Here is a 15,609-nt window from a genome sequence, read left to right on the forward strand (position 1 = left end):
GCCCTGGGAGCAGGCACCAGGTGCTCTGTCAGTGTTGCCTGGTGTGCCTTTGGGCTGTGTACGCACAGAGGGCGGGAGCCAGGACTGGGAACTGGACAGCAGGGGCTGGTATCTGAGATTGGGTGCTCATAGAAACAAGCAGACCAGAGAGAATGAGAAAAGCATTATGTACTGAAACAAGATTCTTTATTTCAGTGCAGTACAAAGAAATGGGAGTTTGTTTTGAATGAAAGTATCGAAACTAAAAAATGGAGCCAGTAAAATACATTTTTGTAGTACTAGGAAACCTTGGATATCAAAGCAGTGAAAAATGATCTCTATGATGCTGCAGCATTAAAATCAATATTTACATATCTTTAAATTAATCCATTACTACCTTGATTGATGTTATATCATTGGTAACTTAGTTTCCAGCAGTATATTACCACTGACAATGCTGTCTTAGCCATCAGTCTTTCAGTCAGTGATTTCTTTACATTTAAAATGCATTGATACAGAAGCAACACTCTATAGCAAGCCAGTTCTCCAAAACATCAGCAAAATCAATCTCTTTTCTTCTTTTCTTCCAAACAAATGAATTTTATAAATTTTGTTAATTGCATTTAACTTTGGTTATGAATTGTAATACCGTAAACAGTGGGCCCAGTTCACAATCAAGTAACACGAACTCATTGTATTAAGGTCATAAGTAAGTATTGTTTAAAGAAAAAAAAGATTGCTACATTGTCATCCTGCAGGACCAACCACAATGGCTGCTCAGGATTGGGCTTTTTCAACCACAGCTTGCATCAGGACAGGTCATCTGTTTTCCTAGTAAATGCGGATTTACATTTTCAAAGGTACCAAAGCATACCAACACAGTGGTTTGCAGCAGTCAATGGCCCCTTTTTATCAAGGGATAAATGTTGGGATGTTTTTTAATAAACATTAAGTACACAGGTATTGCTGTGAACCAAGCCCATTGTCTAAAGGAAGCACATTTCTTGCCAAATTAAGTCTTTACATAAGAACATGTTTTTTATGATGGATTTGAATAGCTGCTGTGCAAGTTATTAAAGTCATGTGTCTTGCAGCTTGCACTCTGTACCAACACAAAAAAATGAATAAACATGCAGTAAAATGTAACGCTGTTTAGAAAATAATGTGTAAAAAAAACATTCAGTATCTTATATTAAAGCATTTCCACTGCATAGGCATTCATATAAGGATATAGTATAATAAAACTTATCAAATATACAAGCATGCAGCAGTTGCCTTATATTCACAGTTCTAGAAATGACCACACATTGATTTCCTCAAATATAAATTGGATTATCCAAAATAGATTTTACAGCCACTCTGCTTTGCAGTGGCAAACTATGTTCTCATGTGCATTGCAGATACTGACCTATATAACAGGCCTAAGCTATGCCGCTGTACTGTACACACCTGTGATAAATACTGTGTTCTGGAGTAGGAAGGATAATGAGAAGTGATCCGTACTTCTCCTGCAGAACTTGGAGACTACACAGTGCTTGAATTGAACAAAATATATACGCATATTAATTGTATTCTCCTTAGAGAGTAATACTGTAACCTTGCCACGTATCTAGCTACTGCATAAGCTGGCCATGCAGTTTTCAAAATAAGTTTAGACAGATTTTTCTATTTGATATTTATTCCATCAGAAGAGGTATAGTAGGAAACATATAGTACATACCCTTTTTGCTCTGCAAACTCTACACAGGACTCCTGGTATTTTTAGATTGTGTTGGGAAATACAATGCAGTGCCAAAGCCACACTTAGAGATTTAAAATATGTTTGCAGAGAGATCTTCTTTCTTCATTTGCCATTTGAAGGTGGTGGCGTTACATATGATGGTGAGCTCAGACCATCTTAATTGTCCCAAGATGACAAGTACCCAGGTTAGACCCCCTCTGAGGCCAAATGCCACCCGGAGGATAAAGTTGAGGTCACGTGGCTTGAAGCTGTCTGTGGTTTTGACTCGCTTGTTATTGCCTGGCTTGGCAGGTTAACCTGGAGCGTGACTCCAGGCCCACAGCAAGCAGAGTACCTGGAGGCAAGGCTTGTGTTAGTTGTGCAAGGTTTGCAGAACTGAGCTCTAGATCCTGATACAGGTTTTGAGTGTGCCAAGGTGAAATCAGATTGAGGAGTATGAATTTAGACCCTTTTTCCTGTCCAGGTATTTTTCCAGTAGTGCCTGCATTCTGCTTTTGCCCTGACTTCCCTTGTCTTCATACATAGTAATTTGTGTGTCTTTAAACACTGTGTGCACACACTTCCTTCTCCTGAGCAGTTCAGGTAAAGCTAGTGGAAGTAACCTTGTAGGATGTTACAGCACCAACAATGCAAGTTGCAGGGATTCATCCTTGTGTACAAAGCAGCAGCAAGGGATTCAGAAACAGCATTCAAGAAATAGCTTGAAAAGGAAAAAGACAGATGAGGCAGAGATGGTGGAAACATTTGCTAATTTGCAAAATGGAGTGTGGAAAGGGAAGAAAAGTGGGGCAGTGATTGCAGTTCTCTCTATTAAAAAGAAAGTATAATCTACTCTGGAATGTTTCATTCAGAGAGAAGCACTGCCCTTTGTGTTTTAAAAAAGTGAGCTTTGGCACACATGCAGTGTGGGAATGACAAGGTGAGTAGATGGCTTTGGTGTGTGCTATCAGAAATGGTGACACTGACGTCCCTCTGTGCTGCAGCCAGGAGCCCACTTTGGTAACTCATTGTTCCGAGTCTCTTTGTGTGCATATTTGCATTTTCTAGTAAAGGATATGTGGCCCTTTCCAGAAAGCTGTACTATTTCCTGTCAGCCTTATCTAAGAGTAGGACAGCAGTGGAACAAGTAATTGTGTAGAGATGTTCCAAGCTCTTCTGGCAAAGATACGAATTTTTCCTTTGAGGCTGTGTCTGTGTGTGTGTGTGTGAGGAGCCTCAAGTCTGGATTTGGAATCTGATACAAGGACATTTGGAATCTGTGTTGTTTGGGGGAATTTGAGTGCTTTTATTGTATCAAGTAGCACTTGGAAAATGGGCTTGCAGCTTTTTTTGGTTGGCTTACTTGCTGCCACAGATGTTGCTTTTCTGCCTTTCTCCAGACTTGTTCAGTAAGATCTCTGTGGTGACACCTGAAGACACAACTGCTATGAGAAGTGACTGGTTTTCAATGATTATTTGGCAGTAAGATCTGTATAAATATAGACAGAATCCCATTTTTTAGCCTATGTTTTAAGCTGCGTACATTGAGAAATGGACATAAGACTTTGAATGCTGAAACCTTTGTGCAGCATATCAAAGCAGTTCTCTGATTCTTCACTGCATCTCTGTATACTGAGAGCAGCAGTTCAGATGTGGGCACTGTCTGTAAAAGTAAGAGGTTTGGTTTATAAATTCCAGTTTCATTAATCTGAGGTACTGCATTAACCTCTCATTTATTTTCCCAAGTCTCATTTGTTGGCAAAAATGAGAATGTCTTGTGGTTTTGATCCTGAATTGCTCATGTATTTTAATATTTGTTCTTTGGATTCCTCACTGAACCTGCCCTTAAGTTTTCCTTTTCATAGAGAAAATTCTAGATTCTAGTCTAGAAATGTCTTGAAAGAATCTGGTGATTGTTAAAAGCAGACATCACAACTGTCTTGAGCATAGTGAGAAGGAGGAAAAGGAGCTCTTCTGAGAAGTCTGACAGTTTGCTGCAAAGAAATTGGTACAAAAGCTGTGAGCCCCAAGTTCCCACAGAGATGCACCATCTCGTGAGAATTAAGAGAAGTCATGCATAAGATCTTTTGCTTCTTTTAGAAACCTTATCAGCACTACTTCTAGTAGCAACCTGGCCTATTCCCTCAGAAGAGGAAGCAATGTCACCTGCTTCTTCCACCCCTCTTACATAGTGAAGAAATTAGTTCAATTCAGAAAGACCAGGGGTGTTTGTCCTCTCACCTTTTCATGCTGAAGTTAGCCACACATTTCAGGCACTGCAAATCTGGCTGTGTGGTAAAGAATGGTTTATTCTAGAATAAAGTAAATTCACCAGAGGAGGTATTTATATCACCAGAAGAACCTCTATCTCATTTAAAGCTTGCCAAGCATTCTCCCCACCCCCACCCTCCTTCTCTTTTTCATGATTTGGCATCTGTGTCTTTCCAGATAAAGAATTACAGGTGAGGCACCTGGAATTATGTGCTTGGCCTCCTTTATTATACTTTTAGTATCTCATTAGGCAAGGGATCTCTCAAAGGACAAGAACATGTTGAACAGCCAGCAGTTTTCAGAAACAGCAGGTGACTAAAAACATTTCATTTTCTCTGCTACTCAGGCAATGACAAATGTAAGCCTGAACCAGGTTGCAGAAGAAGCAGGAGAAAATAAGAGGACAAGTTAGATGAGAGGAAGCCCTCTGATCTTTAGAAAGAAACAGCTGTCACTCCCAGAAGCATCCTGCTTTTTTGTTGTTTCAAGTAAAACACTGAATATGGGTACAGTGTCACTTGAAGAAATACAAATAAGGAATAACTGCAGAGTCATTTAAGAGATTACTGTGAAGTAATTGAACGTTAAGCAAATCCACTAGAAAATATTTGTTAGCAGGTCAGTCATTAAAATGTTTGTCTACATACTCCCATTTGAAGAGCTTATTTTACATTTTATATGCTCTTTTTCTTAGACACTACATGTAACACTGCATGCCTTTAATTTAACAGAAAGATTCCTTCCCTGTTAAAACCCCCATTAAGTCCCTCAAAGTTACATTTGAAAATAATTCTAGCTTCTAAGTGTCCTGTATGTTTTATACAGTTAGCTCTTCTGGGAGGCTTCCTTTTCCTCATTTGAGTGTGTCAAGTTGGATTGCCTGATACTTGTGCTTAGTTTTCACCAGTTTACCAGGAGTTCAGAATGGTATCTCTCTGATGACTGCATTGGTACATTGAGAGAACAAGCAAATCACAAGCAAATGCTGCATGTGATGTGAAATTTGCAGGTGTGTGCTAGGTTGTCAATTTTTGCTTATATTACCCTAGAAACTTCTAATGTCCAAGGAGGAGTCTCATTTCAAATGGTGCTTTACTACTTGCTTTACTACTGCTAAACGGGAATCAAAGGGCTTTTATTCATGCTGATTTCTTTCTGTTAAACATGAGTTCATAGTTGTTAAAGGTTCCTTCCTCATTCTGAAAAAAATCATGGGAATTCATTCATATAATGATGAGCAAGAAGGATGCATAAGAAACACAGGAATTTGCAGAGAAAGGAACAAAATAAAAAAGCAGTCCAGAGCTTTTATGTCAGAATTCAGTCCATTAACTCAAGCTGATCCAAGTTAGTTTGCCTCTGGTTCTTTTGCCCCTTCCTCTCTACCCTCACTTTATGCTCCTACAAGAGGGATGGATTTTACTGTATGAGATTCAATGTCCACCATGTGTTCATGCAACACTACTGTGATACACGTAATTCATACTGTTCATGTTTGTGGCCATGCAACATAACACAAAATAATCCTCTGGAATACTGCAGTTGCCAGCCATTTGATTGTTTTGTTATGTTCTGTAGCTTGAATTGGACACCAACCACAACAACCTTCTTTCTGTTCTTAAAGGGAGGATGATCACGGGTATTTTACAGGGTTAAAAAGTTATTGAGTTTTCCTGTAAAATCGCAGTGTAGAATTTCTTGTGAACAAAATAGAGCTGACTACGTTACTAAAGCAGAATAATTTGTAGCCAGAATTGAATTACGCTCTTAAAATCTATTTTTAACAACATTTTCAGAAATAGGCTGCAGTAGCTTGATTTTTGTCCTACGTTTTTGAACTATAGGGAAAACCTGACATTAGCATATTAATGCAGTCGTATCATATGAATATGGAATATAAATGTGATTTCATGAAAACCCAGTTTCAGCTACTGTGTTGAACCACTCAATACAGCTGGATTCTTCATTCTGATTCTCTGTAAATTCCTGACCACAAGGTAATTCAAACAAACAATTCTCACAGACTTTTCTTGCAAGCCCATGCAGGGTTAATCTAAACAGAAGGTACAATAGAAAGCTCCACTTTATTATAGGACTGGAGTTTATCCACTGACTTCAGCACCCTTCAGAGCATAAAGCACATGAGTTCTTCTTTTCTTGTCTAAACTATTTTGAAGGAGGTCTCTTTTACATGCTAGCTTGGCAAGCTTCTAAGGCATTTGTGCAAAGTGATGATCCAGGAGCAACCTGATTCAATACTGAGAAATTCATAAATAACATCCAGCAGGAATTAAAGTGAAAAACTACAGCTAAGAAAAGCAATTTCCTACAGTGTCAGTTGAGCTGCTCTACCTTGCAGTGTTGGAAGAGGAGTATGTTCACTGGGACCTTCAACTTGGGAGGCACCACTGTGAATTTGAAACACACCAAGGATTCATTCTGGTTTCTTTACATAGATTGCATTGGAGTAATGATGACTAGAAAACCATGAATAGATGATAGACGTAGATAGAGAAAGGGTAAGAGGGGAAGCAAAACAGCACCAGAAATTACCATCTGGAAACCTACTAACATTAGTCAATATACTTGCATTAAAAAATGAAGAGTTCATTTTGAAGACCAGAAAGGTTTTAAGATAACGTAGTGCACTCTATAAGGCCATTCTCAGGAGTCAAGTGTATAAGTATCTGAGACAGGGATATTTAGAACTTCAGACTAAAGAACTGGAATAGCCAGCTGATGTCTTTATGGTCTTGATGAGAGTGCATACACTCTTTCCAGTAAGTGCATGTCACAAAAAACCCTATAAATCTTCTGGATTTTTTTTAGATTAGGCTTAACTGGCAGGTAACAGAACTTACTTGTTCAGTTTTGATGTGTGCAAATCTTAACAAAGCAGTAGAATTTAGGTAGCTGGTAGTATAGCAAATAATTGGGTAGGTCTTAAAAATATCATTTGGAGGCTTTGCTACTTGTTTCTCAAGCTCTCTTCTGAATCACCAGCACAGCCTGGATTTACTGGGAGGAACACCTGGCCCTATATTGGGTAAAACCTAAATCTGTTCTTGTTAGAGTACAGCTCTAGCCACTGTGCTGTAGCACACGATCCATGCCTTTCTGGTCTTCAAAGAGGAGGTGAGAGTAGTTGTGTGTACTAGTTCATGCTTCAGGCAGAAAAAGTAGCTGGTCCAAAACAACTTGAGACTTAACATGCAAGATCTGGAAAGCAGCCACTGTGTGATATTTGGACTTCAACCTCTGCTTACAGGAATTTCTGTCATTATGGTTTTGACAGCAGCCAGATGTTGGGGGAATTCCGATTTTATACCTTGGCAGGACAGAATAATTCAACAGTGTTGTAGATTATTTGATAATGAAGCCGGGACTGAATTGTGAAATTTAGTTCTTGAGCTGGGATTGGATAAAAGGCTCCAGTTTAGATGTGCTTGTGGTTTGGACCAACATCTCGCAGTCAGTTTTTGTCTTTTTGTGACTCTAGTTTTAGGTACTAAACTGTAAACATCACAATGTCTTCTTACTTAGGAAGTTTGCTCTATGCCTCAGTACTAGATACAGGACCTTTAGCAGGACTTCATGTGAGGAACAGTTCAACAAAAACTTGTATGAATAAGGCACTAGTAAATGTTTGCAGCAAACAACAATTTACAGTTGATATTCTCTAAGAATAAAACCATTCTGTTTAGGAAATTGCCTTTAATCTGACAGAGTTACCAATGCCAGTTAGAAGGGCCTAGAGAAAGTGCATCTTCTGGGTTATGCCTGTGAGGTCTGTGAGAGCCCCCTGAATGCAAATCGGTGTAAATTAGGAACTAGCCTGTGCAGTGGTGATACTCAGCAGATTGGAAGCAAGAGGAAACTAGTTTAGATTCTGACCCCTGCTAAACTAGTGGGAAATCGCTGTCATAGATTTGCTTCCGATTTATTACAGTGGTAGAAGGATCTGAAGCCAAACTTGAGGCTGTTTTAACAAATCTAGTTAAACAGTAACAGCGCTGGCCCAGGCTAAATAATTGGTGATAATCCCCTTAGACAGTTTCAAAAAATAATCTGGTATTTTAAATTTCCCGTTTGCTGAAGTCCAGAGATGCACTTTGTCTTTTGGCTAATGTAATAGATCAAGGCCTTATGTACTACTTTGGAGCTGCCGCCATTCTAAGCAGTTATTACAGTACTGATCCATCCTTTATACCAAATGAAATTTGAGTCTGCCATTCCATTTATAGGTTGGCTGGCCAGTATTTCACATTGCAAGTTGTTCAAAATCACCCAAATTCTTCCATTCATAAAACCAAAACATACTGCCACTTAAAAAAATACTTTTATGTATCTGCTCTTTAAGGGGGGGTCATTGAAAACCAAGAATCTGTTTATGTAGCCAATAAGAAAATATTTGCAAACTAACAGATCTTGTTAGTATTCATGATCTGCATTTTCCTAGGATCTGTCCACTAAAATTATTTTACTGTTCATTTGTTATACTAAATCAGTCAGTGATGTCTGATTTCATTAATAAATCCTGCTTAGTAAACTGCTTAGCTTTATCATCTGACAAATTTGTGTTCCACTCAGATCCTCCGTTATTTAAATGAGATGTCATTTAAAACACCTAAGACATTTGCAGTATCCATTTTGCAAGCAGGGAAAAAAAACCCCTACATTGATTGATTATTATATATTATTGCCATTAGGTGCTACAATTAACAACTCCAGACAAGAGGTTTGGTTTTTTTGTTTGCATGAATTATTTTGTGTTTTACGTAAGGACATGGTATTAAGTTTTTCTCAAACTTTAGGATCACCCATCCATGGGGACCTCAGAAACTGTACAACTATCTTAACCAGCTTTTCAAAATGTGGTGAGCTCTTTGTTTTGTCATTTTGTGGGTTTTTGACTCACAAGACTAAAGTTATTGGTGGTGTAACTCAGCTGAAATTTTCACCAGAAATTAATCTGGACTAATAGTCTATTCTTAAAACAAAAAATACACAACAAGTAAGTTAAGTGCTGGGAATCTCTCTCCCATACATGCTATACATACTCTAAATGAAACAGAAAAGGAAGAAAATCCAGGAATTTCTCCTCACAAAGATCTTCCCTCATAGCAACTCAGGAAACTTTCTTTTTAAACATTTTTTTCTTATCAGTATGTCAGATTATATGTTTTTCTATGTGTGTGTGTGAGCCTAATACATGGCATGTCTTTATCTGAATATCAGAAAAAGTTAGTGACTATTGGAGCTGTGCAAAATATTTTCTGTAAAAGCTGACAATCTTACATTTTTTTGATTTATCATTATTTTCAGTAAGATGATGTAAATCTTTGCAATTGCAAAATAAACAAAGATTCTTTGTCAAAAGTGTGCCTTTTGGACTCATAATTAATCTTGTGGGGTATCTCTAGCTGACAATCTGAAGTTGTGCATATGTTAATATATTAGAATTTCCTAGGCCATGCTCACTGTAAAATAAATTTGATTTTTTTACCTAAAAAGTGTAAGCTATGTTTTGAAAGTCAAGGTGGTTTTTTAACTTCTTCTTAAGATTAAACTAATACACTGGAACTTGGTTGGGTTTTTTCTCTTTTTGCCCTCTGCTTTTGAAGTGTGCCTTCAGGAGATGAGAAGAAAAGCCATCATTGTTGAAAAGGTTTTGTGAATATTTAACAAAATGCAGAATGCAGGTTGGTTTCATGGCTGTGTTTCTTCAAGGGAAGCAGAGGCATAGTAGTGAAACATTTTTATTATGAAACTATGCTATTACATCTCTGACTGGAGAAAAATCTGTTGTCAAACATCTAGGCGTATTTCTTCAAAGACCAAAATCATACTTTTATAGAACAGTTGCTTCTTGGTGCAACTTAGTTGTGATTGTAGAGGCACACTTTTGACACCAACTAAAACTGTGGCCTAAATGAAGGCATCAATTTTCTGTCCATGCAGGTGTATTCACCTATATGAATGACATTTTAACAAAAAAATGTCCCTCCACTGTTTTTATTTCTTTTTAAAGCAGAAGTAAGGAAAGCAAATTCTTCAGGTGTAAAAAATCAAGAAAACTGCTGTATGATCATTTAACAACAATTATTGCATGATTTTGCATAACCCTTGGTCTTTCTAAAAAGTAGTATTTGATTTTGAGATGTGCATTGGTTTAATAATGAGTTGTCACATATCTGCTGACTCACATGTAATAAATATTTAACTTGGGGAAGAAATTTTCTTGAGATTACAAAATCATAAAAACAAACAGTCCTAGGTTTTAGCTATTAACCCAGAGATTTACACTGTTAGATGAAATGCATGTAATTGGAAATTATTCTCTCGAAAGGAACTTTGTAACTTTGTGCTGTGGAACTTTCCACAGTACTTTGATTAAAAACTCTGGGAGAGTTTAGGGAATAGGAAAAACTTGATGAAGCCAACCCCAACCCCTCAAAAATTTCTCGTACTGTTAGGAGATGAATGAATTACCAGTCCTGTCACTCCAATGTGTTTTAAGGCTAGTTAGAAGACATGGAATAGTGATACTCAAAGTAAATGCTCCAAACCAGAAATATTTTTATGACAGGGTAGTTATTTAAAGGGAATTATTTATATGGGTGAAACTTTGCTTATTCCTTTACACTTTCTATTACAGTAAACCTACCATCTATTTGTATGTCAATAATAACTGATCTTAGAATGCCATTTCATAGCTTGAATCTTCAATTTGCCTCAAAGTTTGTTCTAGCCAGGTTGGCAATTGGGGGAAGTCCTAAAACAGAAACATTGACGCATGCTGATAAATTCAAACGTGGAACATTAAAATTCACATGGAAGTGAAAATGACATTCAGTGTCAGAAGTAACAAATCTGAAAGTCTTAAATAATTCATATAGAGAATATAGGTTAAACAGATTTAATATAAGTGTGCTTTTTCCTAAAAACACCCCCCCCAAACCAAACTTTTTTTTTTTCTTTTTCTTTAAGTCTTTTGTCTGTAAATACGAAAGAAGGCTACACCCCAACATAATTCTTCATTGCCATACTAAATGGTAAAATAGTCTTTCTAATTCACATTGCTCATGGCAGTCTTATTTGAAGTTCCTTTATTGAGTTTGTGGTTAAAGCAGTTTGGGATTTTTGTTGGTTGTAAACTTTTGGCATAATGTGAATACCAGTCCCTTTCAAAAACAGCCTTGAGTTGCTTAATGATGCTTGTGCTGTTCCCCGTGTCTGCTTGGTTGATAACAAGGCCAGCTCCAGCATTCTGCGTGAAAGCATTTCCTACCCAATCAAAATTACCTGCAAGCAAAGGCAGGAACAAACAGTGAGTCTCTGACATTACAAAATGAATCAAATAAGAATCCAGTCTCCCTAAAGGCAATCCAGAATGAAACACGACCGTTTTCCCCAGTGCAGAGATGGAAATAAGAGGGGTTTTTTAATACCAGAAAAAAGAAAAGCTCCAATACATACCATGCGTAGTGAAGATTGTTTTGGGAAGCTTTAACAGCTCTAAGCCTTCAGAAGTGAAAACAAGTTCTTCTGTCTATTCAAAACTAATTTGCTCTTCCTTTTACATCCATTACATTATTACTCCATTTACTTTCCTTAATGTCCTTTTCAGTGCTAAGAATGATTTTTTTTTTCTGTATAAACAATTCAAAGTTTCAAAACAGTAGATCTTTTACAACTTACCTGTTGACAGATACTATTTGAGGAAAGAAAAATAGATTTTACTGGTTTATGCCAGTTAGTACAATCTTTGTTGGCATCTAAGGTAACAAATAAGCACTTTGAATCCCGGGGATAGCAGGGCAAAAAGGATAATTGCACTGATGGAAAATACGTATATCAAGTGTTTCAGTTACTTTTTTCAAATGTCACTAAAACTGCAAGTATTTTAAATTATACATTTACAATACATGCAGTATTTTGGACAAACAGGGCTGTTACTTCAGCAGGAAATGTTAGGAATTCTAAAGTTGTTCAGTTGTAAATTGAAACTTCATCACAAGGGACAATTTATGCTTTTAAGTAACAGACGTATCTGGTCCTTAGCATGCATTTGTATTACTTTAACAGATCTTTGATAGTTTCTTTCTTTTATTTATATGTAGCTAACGAGGCAAGGACAACAGAAAAGAAAAAATCAACTTGGCTAAGAATTAAGCTGTGTAGATGAGTTCCAAGGGACTGAGATTTGATCCAGCTATGTGAAAAAAATTAAAAAATGAAGTGAAAAAAATTATCTGGGAGAGGGACAGGTGGGTATCATAAAACCTTCTGGAGATGAGGGAGAACTGAGCTGCAGTATTGGATGTAAAAAATCAGTTTTGGATAGATTACGAGGTGTGTTTTGATCCCATCAGGGTGGGCCTTTCAGAGAAGATTTCAGTTGTATCTCTACACAGCTTGGGATGTCCCACTGTGTGTGGGCTTTGCTTTTGGACTGCAGCCTTTGCCCTCCCTCACTGCCTCTGCTATCACGGGCGGTAAGCTCTTGGCAATGCTTCAGTAAGATCCCCAAAGCATCAAGCTGCAGCACATCAGATGGCTTTCTAAAATGGCAGGAGTTGCTTTTGAACTCAGTAGTGGTTTTCTGATTCCATAAGCTTAAACACAGCTCAGATTTTTCAAAAGGTAGTTTTCAGCCTGCATTCAGTGGGCATTTGACTGGTAAGGAACTTTTGTGAGGTGCCACACAGCAGTTTTACTTAAATACACCTTTAACCCAAAATACCAGTTAGATACGTACCTGATGTTGGGAGGGTGTCTGAAATGTCACTATAGTAAATGGAGTAAGGCTTTGGGGGATAAGGGTGAACAGCATCTGTACAGTATTTGCCAGGATTGACCATAGCTTTGGTAATAACATGGGGAAAGGAGAACACTGCATCTTCATTGGATTGCAGAATGAGAGAATATGCTAATAATTATACCTGCTTCATAAATTGTGTTATATTTGTGTTTCCAGTCTGTTTTAAGATACTGAAAGCTGAATGTTGGCCTTGAGAAACTGATTCAGAGGGGAAGAAAAGGTTTTAAATGAGAAATCTCCCAAAGTTCAGTCATCATCCAGGTTCTCAAAGAAATGAACTATTATCCTCACTTAAAGAACGTATCAGCCATAGATTACTCATCTACAAAAGATGGTTATTTCTGGCTTTTGGATACAAATTAGAAGTTTTTGAGATGTGGTTACTTACCAATATACGCAGCTCCATCAGTCACCATGTATTTGTTCCGATTCAATTTGGGAAGAGAAGTGTTCTTCTGTTCTTTAAGAAAGCAGGCGCTCTCTTCCTCAAGGTCAAAGAATTTCTGCCATAAAATAGGAGGAAGCACAGGTTAATGAGAATTGCTCTATCAGAGACAGAAAAAATACAGTCTGTTCTCTAATCTTTATTGAAAATGAGTTGGTGCTATAAAGCAGCTTGAGATTTTATTGCCAAGCATTACCTTTAATAAAATGCTGCACACTGTATTTCTGATTAAATTCTCATAGTTTGTGATACTCCTGCCTTGGCATACTGAACTATACAAAGTATATGGCTACTGCATACTAAAGAGCAATACAGTGCTAGGTAGTAAGGGCTGTAAAATGAAAAAAAAAAAAAAAAAAAAGGCAACCCATCTATCTGTTCTCCATGGTAAGAGCCAGGAACTTTTCTTTAACTCATTTCCTCATTTTTCAATGGACACTGGGGTTTGAAGTCTGCCTCGGGACTGGGATCAGCAAATTAATACCATTGCAATCACACAATGCACAATTTCCAACAGAAACTTGCCATTTCAGAAACTTAGAAGCTTCTCAGGATTAAATTTTTTATGAAGAGATCAAATTTTCCAGGCAATAAGAGGAAAGTATTTTACCCTGGAGAATGAAGTATGAGTAAGATTTATTTGTTCATTTATTTATTTATAATTTTAGAGCTATCTGCACTCCTTGTCTGATCAGTAGCAGACAAAAATGAGCAAGAATACACCTGCACAACTCAAAAACAGATTCACGTGGAGGCTCAAGAATAACTTGGCTGTAGATAGATGTCTGTTCCATGCCACTCCTTTGTGTTTTCCAGTTGTCTACAGACAATTTTGTTCTAGGTCATGACTCCTGCAGGCCCTTTCAAAGCACACACCTTTCTCTCTTCAGCACTGCACCCCACAGAGCTGCTCCTTTCCCACTGCTCCTTTGAGAGTCACACCAGGCATTCGTGACACAAGATGCATTTACTGGGTCAAGTACACAAAACTTAGGGAACATGGGAATTAAGGTCCCAAGAAGCACGATGGTGAGCTCTTCACCTTGAGTCTGCCCTTTCTGATTCAGGCTTTAATTTCGTGACCAGATGTGCATAGGACAGAGCTCCCTGCTACAGCAGCAGTTTGATATGCAGGTTACTCTTTGCCCTTTGGCTGTGTGCTTATGGCATTTAGTTAGTCCTCAAACAAAGCTTTTTAAAGGTGCAAGTTCTTCCAGTGATCGTTTTCTTCAGAGTACTCGTATTGAGTTTGCATTCTCAAAACAGTTTCAGTTGAATCCAGTAATTATTAATGCTTATGTGGATGGGGCTCCGAGATGCTGGAAATGCCAGGTGTAGCAGGGTTGCAGTGCTCTGTTTCTAACTCTATACTTGCACTTAGGCAGTACCAAAACTTGCATTAGTCTGGTCAGAGACCATCTAACAGAGAAATTCCATCTGCATCTCCTTCTCCAGAATGACCATTGGCAAACCAGTGTACCCTGCAGCTGCAGCCAGCCATGGGCACTCACTGGAAACTTTCAAGCCAAACTGGTCTTTCCATAGGGATAAGAGAAAAAAAAAGGAAAACAATCAAGACAAGGCATATCACAAGGATCAAAAGCTAAATGAAAAATAAGAAGTTGCCGAGTATGCTTTGTAGGATATATTATCCCTAAAAGAACAGAACAACAGGGGGAATAGGAGGTCATGTGGTGCAGGTGTGTGTGACATTTTGGTCAGAACCATGTATTATGGCAGCCTAGCAATTTAAAGTGTCATTTCAATCATAATTTGTAACAAGTTTCTCTTGAAATGTCAGTGGGTTTGTATATAATCACACACAATACATGTCTGCAAGACAGTATTTTTTGTATTTCAATAGTTTTCAATATTTTAAAAGATAATTTGAAACTACTGTTTTCAATAGTTCAAAGAGGTAATTTAGTTTTTATCTTGTTGACTTATTCTTTCTCCTCCATATACACACATAGTTTTGTTTAACTTTGATCCTGGCTATAATAGATGATTACAAAAGAAATGCAGCTTTACAAAGCAGTTACTCATCTGACATACTTTTTGAATTAAGAGTATCGAGATGGAGCCTATGGCACAGTTTTCAGCCAAAATCAAATTGATACCAGCAAACTCTAACCCTTGGGTATTACTCATACCAAGGCTTATATAAGGCAGTGGCTCACCCAGACTGGAAAAGTGGTGCACAGCACAGAGGTAACTGACTCAGTGTTTTACAACTCTCTACAGCTGATCTTTTTACTGGAAGTTGTTTTTGTGTTTTCTAACTGCAGAGACTCTAGCTGGACTATTTACTGAGAACAGATGTCTAGAAGTAATTTTTTTTCCTTTTATCATTTAGTTCTTGACACGATA

The 15,609-nt window shown here is 37.7% G+C and overlaps 1 protein-coding gene across 6 annotated transcripts in view; it reads right to left on the minus strand.

The window, feature by feature from the left end:
• Positions 1-201: 201 nt before the first annotated feature.
• The window catches only part of PLD5 (phospholipase D family member 5), a 186,065-nt gene continuing 170,657 nt past the window's right edge, over positions 202-15,609 (minus strand). For all 6 annotated transcript variants that reach the window (XM_063390930.1, XM_063390929.1, XM_063390928.1 and 3 more), the window contains 2 exons: positions 13,183-13,297; positions 202-11,275 (listed from right to left, as the gene is read on the minus strand). In XM_063390930.1, the coding sequence (XP_063247000.1) occupies positions 11,040-11,275; positions 13,183-13,297 (351 nt within the window). In that variant the 3' untranslated portion in view covers positions 202-11,039. The remainder of the gene's footprint in view (positions 11,276-13,182; positions 13,298-15,609) is intronic.

The sequence above is a fragment of the Prinia subflava genome, chromosome 2, assembly GCF_021018805.1.
Source record: "Prinia subflava isolate CZ2003 ecotype Zambia chromosome 2, Cam_Psub_1.2, whole genome shotgun sequence".
In the NCBI taxonomy this organism is placed as follows: domain Eukaryota; kingdom Metazoa; phylum Chordata; class Aves; order Passeriformes; family Cisticolidae; genus Prinia; species Prinia subflava.